The sequence below is a fragment of the Rhinolophus sinicus genome, linkage group LG03, assembly GCF_036562045.2.
Source record: "Rhinolophus sinicus isolate RSC01 linkage group LG03, ASM3656204v1, whole genome shotgun sequence".
In the NCBI taxonomy this organism is placed as follows: domain Eukaryota; kingdom Metazoa; phylum Chordata; class Mammalia; order Chiroptera; family Rhinolophidae; genus Rhinolophus; species Rhinolophus sinicus.
In genome coordinates this window covers 45,934,702-45,957,527 of record NC_133753.1, presented here as the reverse complement: position 1 = coordinate 45,957,527, position 22,826 = coordinate 45,934,702, and the positions used below count along the sequence as shown (strand labels likewise).

General features: G+C 53.0%; 1 protein-coding gene and 1 long non-coding RNA gene across 2 annotated transcripts in view; one reads left to right on the top strand and one right to left on the bottom strand.

Moving 5' to 3' along the window:
• LOC109456404 (uncharacterized) overlaps positions 1 to 22,610 on the top strand; it is a 41,497-nt gene extending 18,887 nt beyond the window's left edge. Inside the window, exon 2 of the long non-coding RNA XR_012494716.1 lies at positions 22,230 to 22,610. This is a non-coding gene — a long non-coding RNA (uncharacterized LOC109456404). The remainder of the gene's footprint in view (positions 1 to 22,229) is intronic.
• On the bottom strand, positions 11,365 to 19,155 carry PIF1 (PIF1 5'-to-3' DNA helicase). Its single transcript, XM_019748664.2, has 13 exons — positions 19,083 to 19,155; positions 17,800 to 18,382; positions 16,804 to 16,936; positions 16,595 to 16,720; positions 16,323 to 16,476; positions 16,117 to 16,231; positions 15,933 to 16,039; positions 14,586 to 14,725; positions 14,135 to 14,241; positions 13,309 to 13,396; positions 13,017 to 13,162; positions 12,224 to 12,415; positions 11,365 to 12,035 (listed from the first exon to the last, which is right to left on the bottom strand). The coding sequence occupies exons 2-13, from the start codon at positions 18,361 to 18,363 to the stop codon at positions 11,976 to 11,978; spliced, it is 1,932 nt and encodes a 643-aa protein (XP_019604223.2). The 5' UTR covers positions 18,364 to 18,382; positions 19,083 to 19,155; the 3' UTR covers positions 11,365 to 11,975.
• Positions 22,611 to 22,826: the final 216 nt, after the last annotated feature.

Below are 22,826 nucleotides of genomic sequence, written 5' to 3'. Positions count from 1 at the left end.
TTTTTTCTCTGACATTATAGTGTTCATCTCTAGAATTTCAGTTTGGGTCTTTAAAAAAATATCTTCTATATCTCTACTTAACAGGGTCAGTCTTTCCTTTATCTCCTTGCACATATGAAATAGAATTATAATAAGTGTTTTAAACTTGTGTCTCCTAATTCTGTCATCTGTGTAATTTCTGGGTAGGTTTCAATTGATTGGTTTTTCTTTCTGTCATGGGTCATATTTTCCTGTTTCTTTGTATACATGCTAATTTTTATTGGTTGCCCGACATTGTGAATTTTATTTTGTTGGGTGCTAGATATTTTTGTATTCTTATAAATATTCTTGAGCTTTGTTCTGGGGTGCAAAAGTTATTTGGAAATAGTTCAGTCCTTTCAGGTCTTGCTTTTGTTAGATAGGGCCAGAGCAGCATTGAGTTTTTAACCCACTTCTAAGCCAAAAACTCTTTTGAGTGGTCTACTCAATGCCCCATTAATTGTGAGGTTTCCACTCTGGCTTGTGGAAGCCCCGTGTGAGCTCCCAGGATTGTTCTCTCTAATCCTTTTGGGTTGTTCTTACCCTGCTTTCTGATAGTTTCCTTACATGCAAGCACCAGGATGAATTACTGAAGAGATACTCTCTGTAGAGCTCCAGAGTTCTCTGTGTGCTGCTCTTGCCTTGTCAGTTCTCTGTCTCGTGTCCCTGGGCTCCTGGCTTCATCTTTCTACTGCAGGGAGACTGCCAGACTCCACCTGCCTTTCTCTCACTCGGCTCTGGTCTGGAAACTCTTCAGACAGTAAGACGGAACATTCTTAGAGCACACCTCATTTGTTTTCTGACTCTCGGGAGTCACTATTTTTCATTGTCTGGATCCAATGTCTTGAGAACCATTGTTTTATATATTTTGTTGGGTATTTTAGTTGTTTTAGGTGGGAATATAAATCCAGTCCCTGTTACTCCATCTTGGCTGGAAGCAGGAATCCTTATGATTGTGAATTTGTTCAGCTGGCATTAGTTGAGAGCGAGCTTGCTACGGACCTACCTCACACTGGTCCCGTGGCTCTCCAAACACTGCACGTTTTCCTGTCTCAGGGCCTTGCATGGGCCCTTCCCTCCGTCTCAATGCTCTTTCTAGCTGTACTTCCCTCTCTCAGCTCAAAGGCCTTCTCTGATTCCCTTGTGTAAAGTGAATTGGTCTCTTTTATTTCCCATTACACTTCTGCTTTCCTTTACAGCTTCTTTTATTTGAGTGTAGGGAGGAATTTTTGTCTGACTCCCTGGAGCCAGCTCAGGGCCAGGCACACTGTAGGTGTCCAATAAATATTTATGAATGAATGAGGTCTTTGCATATTTCACGGTGCCTGTCATATAACAGCTCAGTCAAATTGGGGGGTGCTTGGCTGACGGGAACATCACTCCCTGCCCTAAGGTGCCCAGCAGGGAAGGGATACTGGGCCCCTGGACTGAGGCCACACTCAACTCACTCTTGGCCGCACTCTCCTTTGTGATAACCAAAGGCCCTGCGAGCTGGCCAGGGGAGGGCTGACAGGTGGGGCTGATGAGTTCCAGACCCAGACCTCTGGGCCTCGGCACAGCTCAACAGAACCGGACGCTGGGCAGCAGCCAGAGCCAAGCTTCCATGACGTCCAGGGTCATGATGTCCCTCCCTGGGCCATGACCCCCCCCAGGCCCTTGGTGGGGCTTCGGGTCTCACCCTCCCCTCTCCAAGCTGTCTGCCACCAGGCTCTGGGGAAAGATAGAGCCCTCCCCCGGCTCTAGTCCCAGATCTAGTTGTATGACCATTGCAACTATCAGAACACTCACAGAATTAAAGATCGAAAAACACTTTGTAAACTGAAAACCTTCTATAAGTACTCACGGAACTAGAAAGACCTTAGAAAGTATCTGTTCCAAACCCCCATTTTTGATAGAGGAAGAGATTGAGGTTTAAATGAGATAATGTATGTAGACTGCATAGCACCAAGCCGAGGACTTTGTGTTTTATTCTAGCTACTCACCACCTGCCTACCCTGGCTAAGCGGCCTATGCCTTCCCGACAGCCCTCCCCTCCTCAGCTGGGGGCCTTGATCCATCTGTCTTCAATAAGGATGACAGCAATCATTTTTGGAGCATTTATGAGCAGCCAGGCCATGAGCTAAGCACTTTATATGCATCATCTAATTCTCTTGTCATAGGGTGAGATAGGTTTTAGTGTTCCCCACTTTACTGATGAGGAAACTGAGGCTCGGAGACATTAGGTAATCTCCCCAAGACCCTACAAATAGTAAGTGGCTGAAGCAGTGTTTAGACCCCAGCATGGAAGATCTCCAAGCTTCTAGGCTCTGGTTCTCTCCCCTTCGCAGTCTCTTTCTTCTTCTCCTCCTCCTCCTTCTTTTCATATTTATTGATTTTCACTGTATTGACTTTAAACATGGTATGAAGCGGACTGCGAGAAAGGGAACCAGTGATTCTGAGTTAAAATGAAGCTAAGGGGGAAAGTACCTCACCTCTGGCTTCAGTCACCAAGCAGTCTCTTCTGATAACTTGTATTTCCTGCCAGCTACCCTCTCCTGGGCCTTTGGGGAGGGTTTCTGAGAGTCCATTTGGTCAGTCATCGGAACAGGGCAAGACGGGTCTATAACCCCCTTAGAATCTGCCCCGATGCCCAGCTATGAGCTTTCTGGAAGTTGGCGGTGTGGATGTCTCTGAGGGTCAAAGATAATCTGGGTCAGAAACAGTCTTGGGGTAAAAGGGAGCGTGGGTCGGAGCCTAGAGACCCAGCTGTACCCTCAGCAAGTGTCCTACCAAATAGTTTTCTAGGAGCCCCTAGTTACACATTCCCCACAGGATGATGGGAGCTGCAAATGCAGGCTGGTAAGTGGGGTCCAGCCCTGTGGGACCTCTATGTGGCAAAGTCACCTCTGATATGGCCAAGGAGGGGGCCTGTCTCAAGGGTTGGGGAGGACCTCGCCAGTTTGGATGAAAGAGAGTGGGGGTGGGGTGGGCAGCCTTTGCAGCACAGAGAAGCCAGGAGTCCTGTTAGGCTATCCAGCCTTTCCCAGGCTCCTTTCATGTGTTCACTGTATCCACACCACAGCCCTGAGAGAGGGGTTGACAGATGAGGAAACAGGGTCCAAGACAGCAGGCCGAATGCCAGGTGATGAGGTGAATCATTCTGAAGGAGGTCTGGGGGGCTATGGGAGGGTCCCAAGTCTCTGGAGGTTACCTAGGCAATGTGTGGGGTGGCTTCTCAGAGTGGAAGAGAGTGAAGGCCAGAGATGGAGCAGAGGCTGTTGGAGTAATCTCGGTGAGCTAGGAGACAGGCCTGGGCCCGGGCAAGTGCCTGGAAACAGAGTCCTGGGGGGGATAGGGCTGGGCTGATGGGAGGCGCGGGATGGCTGATCTGGAAGGGATCCCAGAGATCATCTACCCAACCCACCTGTTTTACACAAGGAAACTGAGGCCCAAAGAGACAAGGGGGCTTGTCCAAGGGCACACAAGGGGTTAATGGTAGAGCCAAGCTAGAAAGACCCTGGGAAGCTCAAGGACACCCCCATTTAACAAGGAGCTGAATCTCCTCCTAGAAGAGACCCTCTTCCCCCCGGAGATCAGGTCCCCATCTGAGGTTAGCAGGGACCCCAGTAAGACCCTGGCCTGTCCTCCTTTTTCCTGGGCCACAGGTTTTGCTCATCTGTGAAATGAGGCCACTGGACCAGGTGAGCACTATGGCCCCTTTCTGCCTAGAGGAAGATGAGGCTAGGCCTTCCTCCTCGCCCTGTCCCCCAGCCCCCAGTCCAGCCTGCCACTGACACGAGGGTGGGGCTGGCCGCTGGGGCTCACATGCCTGAGGAGTGAGTGCCTGGTCCCGAGGAGGCAACATGATCTGTAAAGGATCCCTGACCCTCTCCTTTTGAACCCTGGAGAGGGCGTCTCAGTCATGTGAGGACCACAGGGGGATTAGTCCAGCTGAGAAGGGAGGATGGGGAGGCAGCCACCTGGGGAAAGACCGGGAAGAGGGGAAAGAAGGAAGCAGGGCCTTGGGCTCCAGGGGAAAGCACTGAGCTGCTGGAAAGGGCCCTGCTGGGGCCCTGCAGTGGGAAGGTGCCCCAGCCCGTGTCCTTTGGAGGGTGTGGGACAGGCCACCTTCCAGCTCTAAGTTTCTGAGTGTATGAACCAAGTCAAGGTGAGCTTTTGAGGTGGGTGGGTAGGCCAAGAACCTAGGAGAAGGGGAAGGAGAGGTGTGGTGGGCCTGGAGAAAAGAGGAGGAAGGCAGAAGGGAAGAAGTCGGGCCCCGCCTGGGAGCTGAAGCAGGCAGAGGAAGGATATGGGCAGGGGGCTTTGAATGATGCCCCGTCCTGGATAAGAGTCACTGTCAGGTGTTGCATACAGCCCCGGGCACAAAGAGACCTGGCAGAGAAGGGCAGAAAGCAATAGATTTGGAGCCAGCCAGGCCTGGATTTCTGACCCTTCTGTTCACTAGCTGTGTGGCCTTTGGCAGGTCTCTTGGCCTCTCTGAGCCTCGGATTCTAGAACCAAAGAGCAGTTGTGTTTCATCCTTCACACTGGGCAGGCTGTGAGATTAGATTTCAATCCTGTCCCAGACCCTCCCTCTCCCCTGGCTGGTCACCCTGGTTGTACTTCTTTACCCAAGCATACACCCCCTGGGGGCTAGCATTATTCCCCCATTCTCCCATCCCCAGGGCCCGCAAGGGGCTGCTCCAAGCATTCCGGGAGTGCCCCAGCCCCTCTAAAGGGGTTTGAGCCAATCCAGGGCCTTTGCAGAGAGGGGACCAAAATGGGAGGCTGGGGAGTGGGGAGGGCAAGGACCTTTCCAAGCTCACAGTGGGAGGAGGGAAGCACATGCCTGCTTTACCCCCATATCTTCCCTTCCCCCTCCACCCTCTACTGGGATACTTGGGGCTCCCCTCCCCTTTTCCTGCTTGTCTTCTCCACAACAAGGAGAGAATGTTATTTAGAAGGAGATCAGGAGATTTGCCTTAAATAGGCATGGAATACTGTGCCAGGGCCCAGGGTGAGGGGTGGGGGAGGAGGCCACCCTGGGTGTTGGCGAGAAAGGAATGGAACTGAGAGAACAACCTCCGCAGGAGTGTGCACAGCCCTTCCCAGTTTACCAAGCACAGCCCCTTGATTCACCCTGATGCTGACTGGGGCAGTTGGTCAAGCAGGGCTTATTCCCACCCCACTCCCATTCTGAGGATGAGGAAACTGAGGCCCAGCTCAAGGAACTGACATGCACTAGCTACCAAGTGGCACCTGAGACTGAATACCAGGGTCTTTCCGCCGCTACAGTGCCCAGGAGCTGGGAGAAGGTGTTCAGGGAGGCAAGACGCCCAGAAGATAGTGCCTCCTGCTGCAGCAAGGGTGTGGGCTCCTGCAGGGTGGGGATATCTTGAGGCCTCCTGGGACACCGGGCCCCACCATCAGTTCCCAGGCATTTGGCTCCTGCCCCCAGATTGCCCCTGCTGGCCAGCCCCAGCTTGTAACTGGACGCCCTCCTCACTCCGCACCTTCCCAGGTGAGCTGGGGCTCTGCTTACTGAACCCAACACCTGCCGGGGGAGGGAAGTGAGGCAGCCCTGGAGGTAGGGGTGGGGAAAGCATCTGCCAGGCGGCTGCGAGGCTAAGGAGTGGGATGCTGGGCCACTAGCACCATCACTGCCCTCCCTACAGGGCTTGTCTGGCACCTGGGGTTCACTTCCCTATTCAGGGTCTCCTTCCAAGCCTCTCCCTTTCCATCTTGGCCCCTCCCAGCCATTTATGTCTCAGCAGGTGATGCTCTTGGAATCCTAAAGAAATGGAGCCCTGAGTGTGGGGTTTCTGAGACAAAGCTAGGGGCCAGGAGGCACCCCATGCTTGCTCCTTTTTTCGAAAGCTCTGAACCCCGAGGTGAGGCCTCAGACCCCTGGGGACCCATCCCGGCTCCACTACTTACAAGTGTGAGACCTTGAGCTGCCCACCTGTGAGCTTCAGTCTCCTCTGTAAACTAGGTCTAAAGATCCCCCTCATAGAGCTGTTGAAGATGCTCTGGTAAGATGGATGGAAGGAAGAAGGGGGGCAGTTATGACAAATGCACTCATAGACCAGGGCTGAGACCTCTTGTTGGAGGAAGGAGAGGGAAAAAACTTCTCCCCTTGCCCTTAGTGGGTGGGCCCAGCACAGAAGACTGTGAAAGAAAGCATTCACTTGCTCTGGGCTCCTGTTAATTCTCTTTGTTATTCTCCAGGCCACTCACAAGGCAAGCGGCGGGAGGGGGGTGCAGGGTGGCCAGTTCAGGTAAGAATAATAAAGACCAATAGGAGACAACCAGGAGGGTTTAACCTTGTGCCTGGCCCCACCCCAGCTCTTTACTTGTACTAACTTCATTGATTGGCTGTTAGCCCCATTTCACTAATGATGAAACTAGGTCTGAGGATTTAGGCAGCAAGTCCAAGGTCACATGGGAAGTGGTGGAACCAGTATCTGACTTCAGAGCCTTCTTGCTGACTTTGCAAAAAACCCAGGACCCTGGGACTTGGATTCCAGACCAGCTTGCAGTGTGGCCTTTGCCAAGTCACCTAACCGCTCTAGAGATTAGTCTTCTCTCCCCATAAGGTGGGAATAATATCTCACTGTCCTCTCAGGGTTATTGTGGAAAACAAGAGGGCTAATGAATACAAACCATGAGGCATTCAACAGATACCCAGCACAAGCTTCTCAGCAAAGGGACCCCTCCCTCCCTATGCTTCCTGGGCGCCCAGCTCCTGAGGTGTCCACGTGCCCCACCAGGCATTCAGACTGGGAAACAAAGGACCTGCCAGGTCTCTGAGAAGGGACTGAATGACCACTTGGCGCCACCTAGTGGTCTATGGAGTGTGGAGCGAGAGGGCCTGCCTGCTCTGGGATTGGGGGTTTGAGCGTGATCATTGGCCCCTGTGGGGGGTGGGGAAAATACGCCAGGACCTCAGAAAGGATGAGGTCATGCCTCGATGCCCTCCCTTGGCCACGCCCCTGGGGCACTCCGCCGGTCCACCATCTCAACCCTACATCTTATTTATTCCCTGTGGACCGCTGTGGGAAGACCAAGGGGAGGCCACCGGGTCCTAGTTCCATCTCTGCCACTGCCTAGCTCCCTAGGCCTCGGCCACCTCCTCTTCAAAATCGGAGTAAACATCCCTGCCTCTCAGGGGACTGAGAACTGTCATGTGTTCTTTCATTTACCAAACATTTTATGAAGTGTCTCCTTTCTGAAGTCATGCTGAGTGCTGTGAGGACACAAAGGTGTCGAAGCCGCGTCTCTTGCTCCCAAGGGATCCACCTTATTCTAGGGGGAGATGGATGTAAATTGCTAATTACCCTCAAGGCAGATCCCAGCGGGCACTGAGGAGGAAGCACTGAGGCACGCGAACCCTATGGGGGCCTGCAGGTAGTGGGACTCACAGGAGCCCCTCTTGCCCTGCAGGGGGGCTCTCACCCCGCTCAGCCTCCTCAGGGATAGGCCTTCCGCCCCACCACCCCCATCTTCTCTTGCCTTAAAGTCTTTAATAAAGGGGACCATCAACTCTATCTTTCACACCTCTGTGCCTTTATACCACACAGTAGCCTTTTCTTAAATGCCTTTCTCCAAAGTGTCCACCTGACAAACTCATCTCCAGCCTTCCTCTAATGAGTGGGGGAGAGGGGTGGCCGGTTAGCTCAGTTGGTTAGAGCACCACCGAGGTTGCCAGTTTGATCCCTGCATGGGCCACTGTGAGCTGCGCCCTCCTTTAAAAAAGAAAAAGTAAAAAGTGGGGGAGAGAGTGGGAAATCTCTACAATAGGCAACTAGGGAAGAAGTCACGATGTCCCCCAAACAGTGGCACAGACACTCCCACCATCACAGCAGCATATTCAGGCAGAAGGCAAGCACTATGGTCCCCTAAGGCAGGCTGTCTGCATTCTCTCATTCCTTTATTTATTCATTCCCTGCTCTTGGCCCGGTCCATTCCATGTGCTGGGCTGGGCACTGAGGCTTCAAGAGGAGGGGACTGACTCAGTCCTGTTCTCAGGAGCTTCGTGGTGCGGGAGACAGACCCACAGCCAAGCACAGCACAATGCATGGGCTCAGAGTCGGGACCTGACCTTTCTGCCTAGAAAGGGGCAGAGCTAGTACCTGGGACACAGAGGAAGTGATGTCTCAGATGAGTCACAGGTGTTAATCTGGCCACTTCTGCTTTGCTAGAAACATGTAGCCAATCAGGGAGGTGTGTGGGGGGCGGCATCTGCTTTCTCGGACCATCTTCTAAGTGAGCTTTCCCTGCCCTGCAGATATTTCTGTTATTGATTCTTTAGCATTTGTCACCATTTGAGGTTATCTTGTTATTTGCTTATTGTTTAGAATCAGTCTCCCTCCCACTGATGACGCATCCCGAGGCAGGGCCACGTGGTCTGGTTTACTGTGCTGTCTTCAGGGTCTAGCCCAGCACCTGGCCTATTAGAGACATTGGATAAAGGAATGTGGAACGAATGAATGAATGAACACACAGGATGGGCAGGAAGTCTCCTTTATCTCAGTATGGGGATATTTCCTCCTTTGTTCTTCCCATACGTATCCATCCACTCCTGTCCCCATACCCTAAGGGGGTAACCAGGCCTTTGCCTCAAATCTAGAAGGTACCTGAGGACATACTTTTCTGATTTGGGCTTCCCAGGTCCAATTCCTTGAGGGCACCATGTTGGGGTGAAGAAGAGTCAGAGAGAGGGGCCCCAAGACTAGGGAGGGGCAAATGATTAGAGGGTCCCCTGGGAGCCCCACAGGGAGGTGGCAAGGTTCCAGAGGGCATGGTGTGAGGCCCCTGGAGAGACTGGCTCTTGGAAAGACCGCCACCCCACCCTGCTCTCAGCCTCAGCCTGGGCAGTTATGGCCTGTAGAGGCTGGTCACTGCGGTACAGCAGCCACCACGAAGCCCTGGAGATAATAGGCCTGCTCTTACAAGGCCCACTCCTTGCCTGTATGACCCTGGAGGGGGGGAGCCCTCAATACTGACGGAGATGGCGTTTCCCTATACCCCCAGGGATACAGGGTAGAAAGTACATTAAATTAGATGTCAAGAAAATAAAGAACCCTGAGGTTTCTTGCATACCCTCCTCAAGAAACAGTCCACTATCATGATCTGACCTGAGGAGCAGAGATGTCTGGAGTCCCCCTTGTAGGAAACATGTCTGCCTTCCTCCAGGGGGCTTCTGGAGACTGTCTTCACAAAGAGAAGGGATTACTAAGGACAGGACTTTTCGGTGCCGGGGCCACCTCAGGAGGAAGACATCTTTAAGCTGGGCAAGGCCATATGAGATGAGGAAAAGCTGAAATCAGTGCCTAGGTGAGGAGAAAGGGCTGAGAGGGTGAGGGGTGCCTCGGCAGTGTGTGTTGAGGGGGGCGTCAGAGAGGAGAGTCCCAGGAGAAGACCCTCAGACATTCTCAACAGCCTGGCTCTGGGAAATAATGTAAGGTTCATCTCGGGGCAGAAGCCCTGGTCCCTCTTGCCAGTGGCTGCAGAACCTGCGTGGGAGACCAAGCACACCAGCCACATACCTGCCTTTCGGTCTGGACTGAGTGATACAAGGAGGCAGCAGAATGCAAGACTCCTTCCCCTCATAGCTGTGCTCGGTACCCAGGGGTGGCGGCAGCGGTCCTCCCGGCCAGCTGCTCCCAGCTCCACTCCTGCCAATGCTTCTAGCCTCCCTGGTTCCCACTGATTTCCAAGCCTGGGTTTCTGGGCTTCCTACCACTTCTCTGAGCTGGTCTTCTGTTCCGTTACCTTCCTTTCCTGCTTAAGTTATCCTGAGTCAGTTTCTCCTGTTTCCATCCAAGAATCCCAAAGGTGCAGAGCTGTTAGAAACCACAAGACAATGCTTTCTGTGCTGAAGTGGATGGTCCCCAGTGTGTTCAGTGGAAGGAGTAAAAACGCAAGGTGCAACCTGACTGTAAGCTTCCTAAAGGCAGGGCCCCCAGCGTGACCTGCTAACAGCTGGGTCTGGGAGGAGGGCTGTCATGTGAGCAGACGGGGAACACCCCAGCCCTCGAATGGTACCATGTTTAAAGGCTCCCATGGTTCCCCACTTGTTGAGGGGGTCACCCTAGTGGTCTTGGCTTCTCCTAAGAGTGTCTTCTATTTGGGGCAGAGAAAAGGGTTCATGCTACAGAACAACAATTGACTCCTCAAGATCAGGAAGGATGGTAGCAAGAGCCAGATAGTCAGGGGTCATCCGGGAGCCATGCTGGCAGCTGTCTGCCAAAGGAGCCAGTGTAGGAACCAGACAGGACTGCTCTACAGATATCGTGGTGATAATCATTAGTAATCATGCATGTTAGTAACAGCTACTGATTGAGTTCCAGCCATGTGGCTAGGCTTTCTCCCAACAGCCCTATGTGAAAGGGAGTTACCACCTACACTTTATAGGTGAGGAAACCTTCTCAGAAAGGTTGTATAACATGCCTAAAGTCGCACAGCTGGCAAGTAGCACAATCAGGATGGAAAGCCAGGCCTGTCCCCTGAGTTTTAACCATCAGTCAAATTCTCCACAGGCTGTAGCCCTGCCTCCTCCACGAAGCCCACAGTGAAGGTATGAGGCCCCATAGCCCACCTGAACCACCATGGCACTGAGCCCCCATGTCAATGGCCTCCACCATTTAAGCAGACACTCCCTGAGCACCTACTCTGTGCACTGGGGCTCCTGCTGGCTTTTGGAAGACAAGGATAAATGCCTCCAAGCACCCAGATTTCATGTTCCCTAGCTACCAGCATGGTTTCATTATTGACCCCTTCCATCATTGGTGATTTTACATTTATGCGCTATTGCTCTCTGGAGCTGTCAAAGCACGCTTCCACCATCACTGTATGTACCAGCCAGAGCTGATACCTTACACTCATAAGGAGGAAACCTTAACAGTTTTAACCATCCAGTGACGGACCCTGAACAATTTCCATCAGGCTTTTTAATCAACTGAAGCTAGTTTGTTGATCTCTTCCCCATGAGGACGTCCAAGCTGGAGCTCCGGCAAGGCCCACAGTGAGCAAGTGTCAGCCAAGGCTCCCAGCATTCTTCAGATGTTGCAGCAGACCTCCTTACCATGTGAATTTTCTGGTGTGTCCTTGTCTGACTATTGGGTGATGGAGGCTCACCTTGTCATTTCATTGTGAGTCACCAACCTCAGGTAACTCAGCTTTCCAAATAACCAGTGATACTAATAAAACCTCACGTAAAGGTGCTGTGAGCTCAGCACCTGCCTTTGTGCTGGGGGCAGGGCTGGGGGCAGGACACACAGGAGTAGCCTCCCTGGGATGGGTATAGCCAGTGGCCCAGGCAGGGGTACCTTCTTAGAGAGAGCAGAACACTCAACTCACAATAAGGACAGTTCACAAGTTTATTTGTCCTATAATAAATAAATACAGTCTGAGAACATCCATTTCAATCCCCCCTGACACTTACTCTTCCCCCAAAAGCAGTTTAAGATACGGGCGCACAGTTTGCAGTGTGTGTTCCAATGCCAGGCTCAGGAGTGTGTTTGTTCTGACTGTGCTAGGCTGGGCCTACCTGTGAAGATACCCACAGGTTTCCCTTCTGTGTGGGGCTGGTACTTAGCCCGAGTTTCCCAGGACTGCTAAGGCCTATTCCTGCTCCTAGAGAGCCTGCCTCTCTCCTCCAGCGCCCAAAGGGGGCAGCATTCATGTGTGGCCCTGTGGCCAGCCCTTGCAGAGAGCTCTGTGCTCTAACACCAGATACCCACCATAGGCCCATTCCCAACTGCCTCAGAAAGGGTTACTCCTGACCCTGGAAGCAGCTCACCCAGGACAAGGGGCGAAACAGGCACAGCTGGCAAATGGGTGGGAAGCATTCTCCCTTGACCCCTGCCAGGGGGCTGATAACCCCTTATGAAAGGAGAAAGGGGCACTGATCACCCTCCCTGTTCTCCCCTGGGAGCAGGAGGAGGGGAGACTATCTTTTGTCTTCTTTTTGCAGCTCAAAGGTTTGGGTCCACGTTCTCCTGGTCTGAGGCTGCCTCATCGTCATCTGGGGACTCCTAGATGAAAGCCAGAGAAGCCGAGTCATGGGCTTCTGCTGTCCTCCAGAGCCACAGCCTTGGGCTCTCCTTCCTCTTGCTGCTGTCCCCAGTGAAGCCAGAGAAGGCTCTGCCACCCCCAGTCCAGGCCCCTGGGCCTTTCCTGTCCTGCCTCCCAGGCTGCCCACCACTGGGGGACTCCCTCTTACCAGGCTGAGGCCCCTGCCTCGCCGCAGGGCGGCATAGAAGCGCAGCACACGGGGGTTACATCGAACCACCGTGGGGTCAAAGTCCAGCACACGCAGGCTCTGCAGGCTGCGGGCCCGGGAAAGGGCCACGTAGGCCTGGCCGCTGGCAAACACGCGGCCCAGAGAGATCTCCACGCAATCTAGGGACATGCCCTGGGGGTTGGAGGGACAGAGATGGATCCAGCTCTGCCTGAAGTCCCTCGTGCCCACGAGCCTGAATCCCACCTCACCAGCCCAGCTACTGCCCCGGCATCTCTTTGCCCGGTCCAGAGATTCTCCAGGCAGAGGGATAGGCTGACCCCAGATGGGTCTCTGAAGAGGAGAAGATCTAGGAAATAATCCAGGATAAGAGTAGAGGGATAGGGGTGAAAGGAAAGTGCTCAGGCCTGGGTTAGACAGGCATGGGAATGAATCCTGGCTCTGCCTCACTAGCTGTGTGACCTTGCACAAGTTACTTAATCTCTCTGAGTCTTGGTTTCCTCCTCTGTAAAACAGGAATGATTATTACATGATACAGTCATTGTAAGGATAGAGTTTAACATATCTGATAGTGGCTCAGAAAATGGCACAGCAGATCATAGAGGAGAAGTATACGAGTGCATCAGGGAAAGGCAGGGAAGGAAGCAGAATGGGAAATGCACTAAAGAAAGGTTTATTCTACAACTGGAATTTCCCATCGAGGGCAAGCTCAACCCCCATGAAACCTTTGAGGCCCCCCCTCAGGCCTATCTCATCCCCCACACTGGCTGCTCACCTGGCTCTTGTGGATGGATATTGCCCAGGCCAGCTGGAGGGGCAGCTGCTGCCGGCTGAGGAGCTGGCCCCCGGTGACCTGCACCGTCCAGCGGTCAGTGTGGATGACCTCAGTGACTCCACACAGGAACCGCACCCGGGGCAGCCCTGAGGGAGAAGGCCAACTTTTCAGTCCAGCTTCAGGGCTCAGAGGTGAGAAGCAGACCTCACCTCTCCATCCTAGTGTTCCTCTCTCACTTACCCCGGGGCCCTGCTCCAAACCCAAGCAATAGGACTGCACCCCCATCACGTACCTCTCCCCTCGGTCTCGAACCCGACTACCACCCCTCGGGCACCATTCACCAGGCCCCGGGACACCGCTAAGTTCTTCATCAGCATCACCTGCAAGGGAAAGAGAGCTGGAGGCACGAGGCGCTGTCCCCGTCCTACCCCTGGCCTCAGGTCCGGCACTTCTGGGAGGCTGGGGTCTGTCCTGGAGGGGCACTGAGTCCTAGTCCTTACCTGGGCCCCTGCCTGTGACCCCTGCAGCAAGCTGCTTTCTTTTCGCGGGTGTCATTCCCCCTTGTGTCAACGGGGAATAACATTTGCCCAGCATGCCTCAGGAGAGTGTAAAGAGCAATGAGGTAACAGACATCACAGGCTTTGAAAATTTCTGTTATTGGGTGTGTGGGGGGTCCACAATCTTGAGGGATAGCCCCCAGGTCCTGCCACTCCTCTTCCAATCACATGGTACCTGCATCTTCCCCTTGGGTGTCCAGAACCTGAGGAAAGGCTCCCATTTAGCCCATTCCCAACAAGGGAGAAGGAAGGAGGACGCTCACAGTGTAGGGTACGTTACAGAAGACAAGTGTGTGGAGCAGATATTTCACTCCTCATTTCAGAGATAAGGAAACCAAGCTTCAGCAAGGGCGAGAAACTTGTCCAAAGCAACACTGCTTGGAGCTCCAAGCATAGGAACAGGAGGGCAGTGGGAAGCTGAAGACAGAAGGTGGGTGGGAATAGGAGGAAGGGAGTTTGCTGTGATCAGAGCTGGGCCATCTGGCTGTGGCGCAGCCTGGGCCGATGGGCAAGGATGCGGGACGCCCAAGTTCCTAGAGTCTAGCCCAGCTTCCCTCTTACCTGGGCCCCCAGCTTCAGCTGAAGGAGCTGGCTAACGGGACACTGGGCATCCAGGGTCCGGGCTTGCTCAGGGTCACTGTCCAAGGCCTCAAAGCTGTGGACCTCACCTGGGAAAAGAGTTGGGCAAACAGATTACCAGTCACCGACTTATGGCTTATCAGCCCAGGGCATGGGGGTAGGTAGTGGGGACAGCTCAGGCCTAGGTGGGGCTTTAGAATTAGAGACCTGGGTTCAAGTCTCACTCCAAGCACTTACTGACTGAATGACCTTGACCCATTCAAAGTCACACCTCTCAAAGTCACAGTTGTATCTGTAAATGTAAGGACCTTTATGGCCACAGAGGTTGGGGCCTACATATCTAAATGATCTCAAGGGCTCAGGCTGCCTGGGAGCAATACCTGCCTGGAGGCCCCTCCCCGCTGGCCTTGCCCAACCCCAGCTTGCTACTCACCTGGCAGTTCCTGCAGCCGCCTCTCGTTGGTAAGGGCCACGTCATCCTGGTGGGTACAGAGCCTTGTGGCCACAATGCCATCTCGCCCCACCTTGTGGGTGGCTGTGGCCTGGAGCTGGCAGGTCACCTCATCTGAGCACCTGTGGGAGCTGGGCTGTCAGGGCACAGCCCACCTGACTACCAGGTGGGGGGGCATGTGGGTGGTATGGTCCAAGCAGCAGGCCATGTGTCAGGCCTGGGGCCTGGAAGAGGGCATCAGAGCAAGATTTTTCTGGCCCCAAGGCTGGCCAACTTGTCCTTTCTCCACTTTGACCTCATACATGGGGACCGAGCACGGTGTGAGTGCGGGGGTGCTTGGCGGTGATCCTGTGTGGGCACCCTTTCCTGTGCCTGCCCCCAGGAAGGAGCAAGCCACCCGCCCACCCCCAGTGTTCCTCAGGAAGTTGGAGCCACTGAGTGAGCACAGGCCAGGGGTTTGGAGGACCTACACCAGGCACTGATGATAACCTGTAATACTGGTAACATAATCAGATCAGCCTCCAGGGGACAATCTTCCAGCCCCTGGCCTGCTGCTTTGAGGGGAAAAAATCGAGCCCATGTTTTCATTTCCCCCCATTTTCAGGCTTCCTCCACATGGAGAAGACTAGGTGCAGCAGCAACTCCTGTGGGAGGAGGGGAAACAACTTGGACCCACCTTTCCCTGCTCTGCCACTCAGCCTTCCTTCTTCTTATGTATGCTGTGTACCTTCCTACCTGCCTCCTGTCACCAGGCATAGAGAGCCACTCACCACCACCACCCTCTGCCTAGCCCGTCCCAATCGAACCTTGCTTTCAAGGCCCAGATCTGACCCATATCATCCGCCCTCCCGGCCTGCCCACTCCCATGTTAGAGTATTTGTAGCATTTCAACCTTTTGTACTAGCTGGGCTGGGATGATATCTGCAACCTTCCCTCCCCTACCAAGTGACCAACAAGTTCTAAGAGTGGAAGGAACTTAGGTTTAGAGTCAGACCTTGGTTCAAATCCCAGCTCGGTCACTTACTAGCCATGACTTTGGGCAAGTCACCTCTTTGAACCTCAGTTTCTGCATCTGAAATTGAGTGTGGACATTACTGATTCCTGTTGTGTGTCCACCTGCCCAAACTTCCCTGACACCTACTCTGTTCCAGGCCCTGTGCTGGGTGATGGAGACCCCAGTCTTGGGGGAGGAAGGGTCCCAGTGCTCACAGAGTGACCATCTCCAATGGGTCCGGAAGCATTTCTCCCCCTTCGCTGGGTCCCTGTGCTCCTCTCTGACCCACCCTTGGATGCTCATCCCATGGCCCCTTCCCAATTCAAAGGGCCCACCTGCCCAGCCTGACAGCCTGGAGCAGAGAGATAAAGGTCTGGTCCGCCTGCCTCCACACCTTGGTCAGCTCCAGGGTCACAGGGACGCACCTCCTCCAGCTCTTGGCCTGGTGGGGGCAGGGTGGGGGTGTCAGAGAACAGAACCGACCCCTGAGGGGGAGCAGAGCAGGAGGGCAAGTGGTACCTGGAAGCAGAACTGCGGGGGCTGGGAGCCCCTGGTTACAGGAGGCAGCTGCAGGAAGTCCCCACAGATGATGAGCTGGATCCCTCCAAATGGCTTGTTCCGCTGCCGGATGGCTCTGGAGAGAAGCAAGAAGTGCTTTAGGGGCTGGGGTGGATGTGTTCCACATGGAAAACCACCAGAACCCAGCCCTCACTGTACATACTGACCTGGCCACGGCCTCCAGCTTGTCAAACAGCTCTGCCTCCACCATGGAGATCTCGTCAATGACCAGACGCTGGCAGCTCAGCCAGCCCTGCCGCACCCCTGGCCGCTGGGCCAGGGCCACACACTGGGCCAGCGGAGCCCGACCCGAACCAATGCCTATGAGCGACACTATTCAGCCTGGGCTGAGACTCCAGCCCTGTCTGAACCCTGACCTTCCTTCCCTTCCTTCCCACAGGCCTGGCTTGCTCCCAGCTCTAGCCCCAGGGGCTCTCACCTGCAAAGGCGTGGAGGGTGGTACCCCCGATGTGGCAGGCTGCCACCCCAGTGCTGGCAGTGGCCACAGTGCCTGTGGGCGGCAGTGAGCCCAGGATACGCTTCAGCAGATAAGACTTCCCTGTCCCTGGGCAGAGGGCAAAGTCAGGGCTACCTCTCCTCCATCCCCCCCCCCATCTTCCCCTCACCCCTGACTCTGCCTCCCACTACCTGCACTCCCAGTGAAGAAAATGCTCTGGCCTTTCAGGACAATCCTCAGCACCTCAGCCTGTTCCTCAGAAAGCTGTGGTTTGGTGGGGTGCAAGCTCAGCCTCTTCACAGGCAGGGGCCACCTTGGTGCTTCCTGGGGAGATAGGGCTGTCTCAGGGCCTCTCACCACCTCCTCGGCATTGTCCCCCACCTTCTTGGCCCAGCTGCCATGCTAGGTTGGTAGCCCTGTGTCTCTGCTGGCTTCATTCCTTGGAGCCCTTAGGCAGCCTTGGTTTACCTGGAGATCTTGCCAGTAACAAATGGGGTCCAGGTCTCTCCTTGAGAGGGAACCAAGGCTGGGTCTCCACTGACTCCTGATGTCCTGAAGACACCATTGTGCGGGTCTGGACCTCAGCTCCCTCCCCTAGGTTCCCTAAGCCTCCTGGTCCTCTCACTCACCCGTCTTTCCCACTACTCTCTCGCCTCAAAACACCCAAGCAAAATCCTGCCTAGCCAGGGCACTTTCTTGCCCCATTTCCATCTTCTCACCAGCTTAGTCTCGAACCCCTGTGGTCTACGATCCATCTGTTTCAGTTCACAAACACTGTCAAGCCCACCAGGCTTTGTCACCACCCTATTTGATCGCACCTGTTGGCTGCCCCTCACACTGCTGACCACTTTTCTCTAAAAGTTCCTATCTTTCTCCAGGAAGACTACATTCTTACTTTTCCTTCTGAAGTCTCCTTTCCAGGCTTCCTTCTCAGCTTTCTCTTTTAATGTGACCTACGCCTCCTTTTCCTATTCTCACTTACCCAGTCTCAGGGATTGCACTATGAGAAACACACGCACAATTCCCACATCTCTGTCATACTCAGAAATCCTATGGGTATCTTCTGAGATAACCAGCAACCCCCTCAAATACCGCCATCATCTTTTCCCCAAACTTTGGTCTCCTCGGTCTCTTCCATTTCAGTGGCACACCCAGTCCCCAAGGGGTCCCCCCTTTCCTGTCCTCACGGTACTGGGGTTGGCCCCGGCCCGGGGCTCCGTGGACTGCTTCACCGGCGTGGTATCCGGGACCCGAGTGGCCGCCGCGCGCCGTAGCTCCTCAGGCTGCACCGGGCTGATGGTGATGAAGTCACTGGGCCGCGGGCCAAGCAGCTGCGTGCGGGCAGAAGCCGGCGGTGGCCCCGGAGCCGCAGCCAGCTTGAGGCGCAGCGTGCGTAAGAAGCGGCGCAGGCGGTCCGGGGGGCAGTCGGAGAGCAGCAGCTGCACAGCGCCTGCTGGAGGAGCGCCATCCGCGGGGAGCCGCAGCGTGCTGCGCCCCGCCGCGGCGAAGCGAGTGAATAGGCGCGCGGCGCGCAACGGGAAGCAGCGCGGCCGTCCAGCCAGCCCCGGCGACTGCAGCCGCAGCATCAACTCGCGGCGCTCGTTACGACCCAGGCTCAGCTCCGCAGTACGTAGGGCCTGGCGCCTTCGCGGCTGCCCACCCGGGCTCAGTTCCTCCACAGCCACGTGGCATCGCAGCTCCGCGTCCTCGTATTCTGCCGCCGCTGACGCTGCTAGGGGGCCCGACAGCATCGCCACCGCCTCTGCAGGTCTGCAAAAGGACCGGAGCACAGGTGTCACAGGGACTCAGGGACGTAACAGGTGTTATAGAGGCCATGAAGGGGAGCCCGATCTAAGCCACACAGGGTTACGGAGGCTGTCACTAGTAACATAAAGAGGTCACAGAGATGGTAAAAGGACCCTGGGGCCAACCGGAAATTAGTCTCCTGCACAATTTCCAGACAGGCGATTGGGTAGCATCAAATGCATCCCCGGTTTGGGGATCCTCGGTTGTCCAGCATGGTCGCAGAAGAAGGGGGACCCTGAACAGAAAAGACGCCAGCTTCCAAGAGACCTAGAGCGGGCACTGAATCTTCCCAGTAAACAGGACATCTCACGTGGGGAGTTGAGCAAGGGGGCTGACACGTAATAAAGCCTTCTGTTTTCCAGGTACGTTCACTAGTTTTTATGCAGCGGGGCAGGTCTTACTATTCCCCGTGCACAGAAGTGGAAACAGGTTGGGAGAGGCCCCTACGCTGGTGTAAGTTCAGGCTAGTGTGATTCTGAAGCCCTGGCGCTTCCCACCTTCAAGGTGGGGAAGGGGTAGAGTATTTGACTAGGGAAATCGTCGGGGGACCCTGGGACCCCTGGAATCCGTGCTCCCTCCGTCTGACCCTCTCGTTTGCACCCTTCGGGCAGGGACTCCTTGAAGAAACTATGCCTTCTATCTCTGAGATCGGGTGGATACTCACTTGCGGTGGCACTCGGACGAACAAGCTGAACAAAGTTGACCTGCGGGCCAAGCTACGGCACTAGGAACTTTCAAATACTAGCAATAGAGACTCACCCTATCACCAGCCGGATCTTTAAATTACCCAGCCAATCAGAGACAGGGGCATGGCAACGGGCGTGTCTTTGGTTGGGTTCCACCCCCCGAGCTTGGGCTGTACCAATTGCACGCGGGAGGAAGGAGGCTCACTGCGGTGGCCGAGCATACCAAGTCGCGTGGACGAGTGGGCGTAGCGGGAGAAGGCGGGGGCTGCAGTTGCGCCGCACGTGGTGTAGTGTCACCAAACAGGGGTCTGAAGATGTTTTCAGAACTGTCGCTCCAACGCACTCCTCTCATCTAGCCCTCACCTGGCGGCTGAATTTGGCCTTACGGAAGAGCTGCTTCTGATCCCTCCCATCTCTGTTTCCACTCACCGGGTCATTGTCCAGTCCTAGGCAGACCACTCCATGGTCAGTCGCAGCCGCTGCCCCCGCCCCGCAACTCTTCCCACCCTTCTCTGCCTTTGTAAGGGTCGTTTTTTACGCATTGTCTTTCCCACCCAGCTGAGGCGCATCAGTAAGGAACTCCGAGACCTGTGTCAGGTGCGCAGAATACAAAGGCAGCTCAAAGTATAACTGATCCCCTGTCTTCAGGGAATACTTATCCCTCCTGTTGCCCTGGACACTTGGGAAATTTTTTTTTAATTATCTCTTTTCCCCCCTCAGTGAAGCTTGGGATCATACAAGTGAGTCCAGCCCCGTCCCCCGCCATTTATTTAAGTGTGCTCATTTTGCAAAGCTCCAAGAGTTTTACCTAAGGTCACATAGTAGATAGCAAAAACAAAGCCTTGAACCGAACTCTAACCCGGCCTGAGCACCTGCATGTTTCATTACTATACCACACTCCTCCCACGTGATTGGTCTTCCAAGAAGGGAATCCAGGCCTGGACTGGAATCTCAGCTCCTGATAGGCACTGCAATGCCCCAATCCGGTGGTTAGAAGTTACTCCTAAACAAATTTCCTTAATGTCTCAAAATTTTTTCCCATCATATGTAAAAATGGGAAAAATGAAAATGTGATGATTGCACAACTCTGTGACTATACTAAAAAACATTGTGAATTGTTTGCTTTAAGTGGGTAAATTGCATGGTATGTTGATTATATGTCCATAAAACTTTTAGGGAAAAATCACAAGAAATATATTTTCTCTCTTCAGTGTAGTCTTGACCTATGAGTACCAGTAGCATAAACTGTCAGGAAAATGCCTCTTCCCAAGATGTCCATGTTTTAATCCCCAGAACTTGTGAATGTTACCTTACATGGCAAGAGGGATTTTGCAGATGTAATAAATTAAGGATCTTGAGATGGGGAGATTATCCTAGATTGTCTGGGTGGGCACAATGGAACCACAGGATTTCATTGTAGGGGAAAGGGGGAGGCGGGAGAGTCAGAGAAGGAGATGTGATGAAGGAAGCAGAGGGTTGTGTGTGTGTGTGTGTGTGTGCGCGTGTGTGAGAGCGAGAGAGGGAGAGAGAAAGATTTGAAGGTGTTATTGCTGGCTTTGAAGATGGAGGAAAAGGCCATGAGCCAAGCCAAAGATTACAAGAGGTTTCTAGAAGCTGGGAAAAGAAAGGAAGTGGGTTCCCCCGTAGTCTCCAGGAATTCAGTTGTTGTTAGCCCAGTAAGACACATTTCAGATCTCCAGAACTGCAAGATAATAAATCTGTCGTTTTAAGCTACTAAATTTGTGGTAATTTGTTAAAGCAACAATAGCATAAGTTATACAGCTAGAAAGTGAAAGAGCTGGGATTATGAACCTAGGTCTGTTCATCTCCAAAGCCGATGTTCTCTTCCCACTGCCTTCTTCTCGAAGTCAGTCAGCCTAGCACACTCACACAGCCTGCTCCTTTCCCCCTTTGTCTCTGTGCAGTGCCCAGACTACCTCTAGAGAAGGCATGGAGATGTCCACATGGATTTTCTCCCAACATTTTTTTTTTTTTTGGCTTTCAAACATTTTTAATTGTAAAATATACATAACACAAAATTTACCATTTTGACTATTTTTAAGTGTATAATTGATTGTCATTAAAAACATTCAAATGTACAACCATTACCATGATCTATTTTTAGAAAATTTTCAGTCATACCAAACAGAAACTTTGTACCTATTAAACAATAACTTTCCATTTCTCTCTCCTCTCAGCCCCTGGTACCCCCAATATTTATTCTGAAAATATTCCAACATATACAGAAAGGTTGAAAGACTTTTACAGTGAACACCCATATACCTACTACCAAGATTCTACAATTAATATTTTGCTGATTTTATAATCACATGTCACAATTTAGCCATCCCTCCATTCATCAATCTGTTTTTTGTTATGCATTTCAAAGTTGCAGACAATGTCACATTTCACGTCCAAATACTTCAACACACATAGCATTAACTAGAATTTATGCTTACATTTTTAATGTAAACTTCACATATAGTGAAATGTACAAATATTAGGCTTATTGTGAGAGGAGTTTTGACAGATGCCTATACTTGTGAGGCCCAGACCCCTATCAGGATATAGAACTGTGCTAATAGAGTAGCCACTAGCCACATGCAACTAATTTTAAAGTGATTAAAATGAAATGAAATTAAAAATTCAGTATTTCATTTGCACTGGCCACACCTCAAGTCCTCAGTAGCCACGTGTGACTAGTGGCTACCCTATTGGACAGTACAGAAATAGAGCATTTCTGTCATTGCACTAAGTTCTAAGAACATTATCATCAACTAGAAAGTTCCCTCATGCCCCCCTGCAGTCAATCCCCACCCTCAGTCCTCAGGCAACCCCTACTCTGATTTTGTTTTCATCACAGATTATTTTAGCTAGTTTTAGAACTTTTTATAAATGGAATCATACAATATGTATTCTTGTGTTTACGGGCTTCTTTCACTCACCATAATGATTTTCCACGTTGCTATGCATATCAGTTGGTGGTTCCTTTTTATTACTGAATACTATTCCATTGTATGGGTATACCAGTATACCGGATTTTCCAGCTCAGGAGAGGAATGGAATGAATAACTGAACACAACTTGAATAACGGTTCTCTGGCTCCGCCCTCTTCCCCTCCCCAGCGTAGCTCTCCGATCAGCTGGATCCTGATTGGCCGGTGGAGGAGGGAGGCGGAGCCAGAAGGCCCCTCACAGCTGGGACTGGACTTCCTCTCGGCTTTGAGCAGCCTTGGTATCCGCCTGGTACTCTATCTGCTCGCTGCTGCCTCTGGGGTCATTTCGGAGAGAAGCGCAACACCGCTCCCGGAACTCCTCGCTTAACCCGAAGGCTGCTGCTCTCCGACTGCCCCCCGGACCGCCTGCGCCTCTCTCAGGAGGAATGGGATTTTCTTCATAAAATTTTCTCCTCGAGATCTCTTTCCTTAGGTATTATCTGCTCTCTCTCACCGGTGGTCTCAGTTCAATCCCCGGCTCATTAATAAAACCAATGATTTTAATGCAGGACTGAGTGGTTTACAAAATGCATTTTCGGCGTCATCTTGATACTTAAAAGAGCCCCTCCCCTCCATCTTATGATCCTTTCTCTCCAAGCGTTTGCCTTCCGCCTTTACAGCCGTATCATCGCTTACAGGACAGTTCTGCTGGGGAACTGAAAGGGTGTCTCGCGACCGCGGTCTTCCAGCTTCCAGAGCACGACTTCATCACTGGGCAGCGGACACT

What these genes read in the sequence shown, in the direction of transcription:
- PIF1 (XM_019748664.2), bottom strand. Translation starts at nt 18,363, where the DNA reads ATGCTGTCGGGCCCCCTAGCAGCGTCAGCGGCGGCAGAATACGAGGAC. An exon ending in TTTCTTCACTGGGAGTGCAG is followed by an intron (nt 16,721 to 16,803) that starts GTAGTGGGAGGC and finishes CCCTCTGCCCAG; the next exon opens with GGACAGGGAAGTCTTATCTG. An exon ending in AAGCTGGAGGCCGTGGCCAG is followed by an intron (nt 16,232 to 16,322) that starts GTCAGTATGTAC and finishes GCTTCTCTCCAG; the next exon opens with AGCCATCCGGCAGCGGAACA.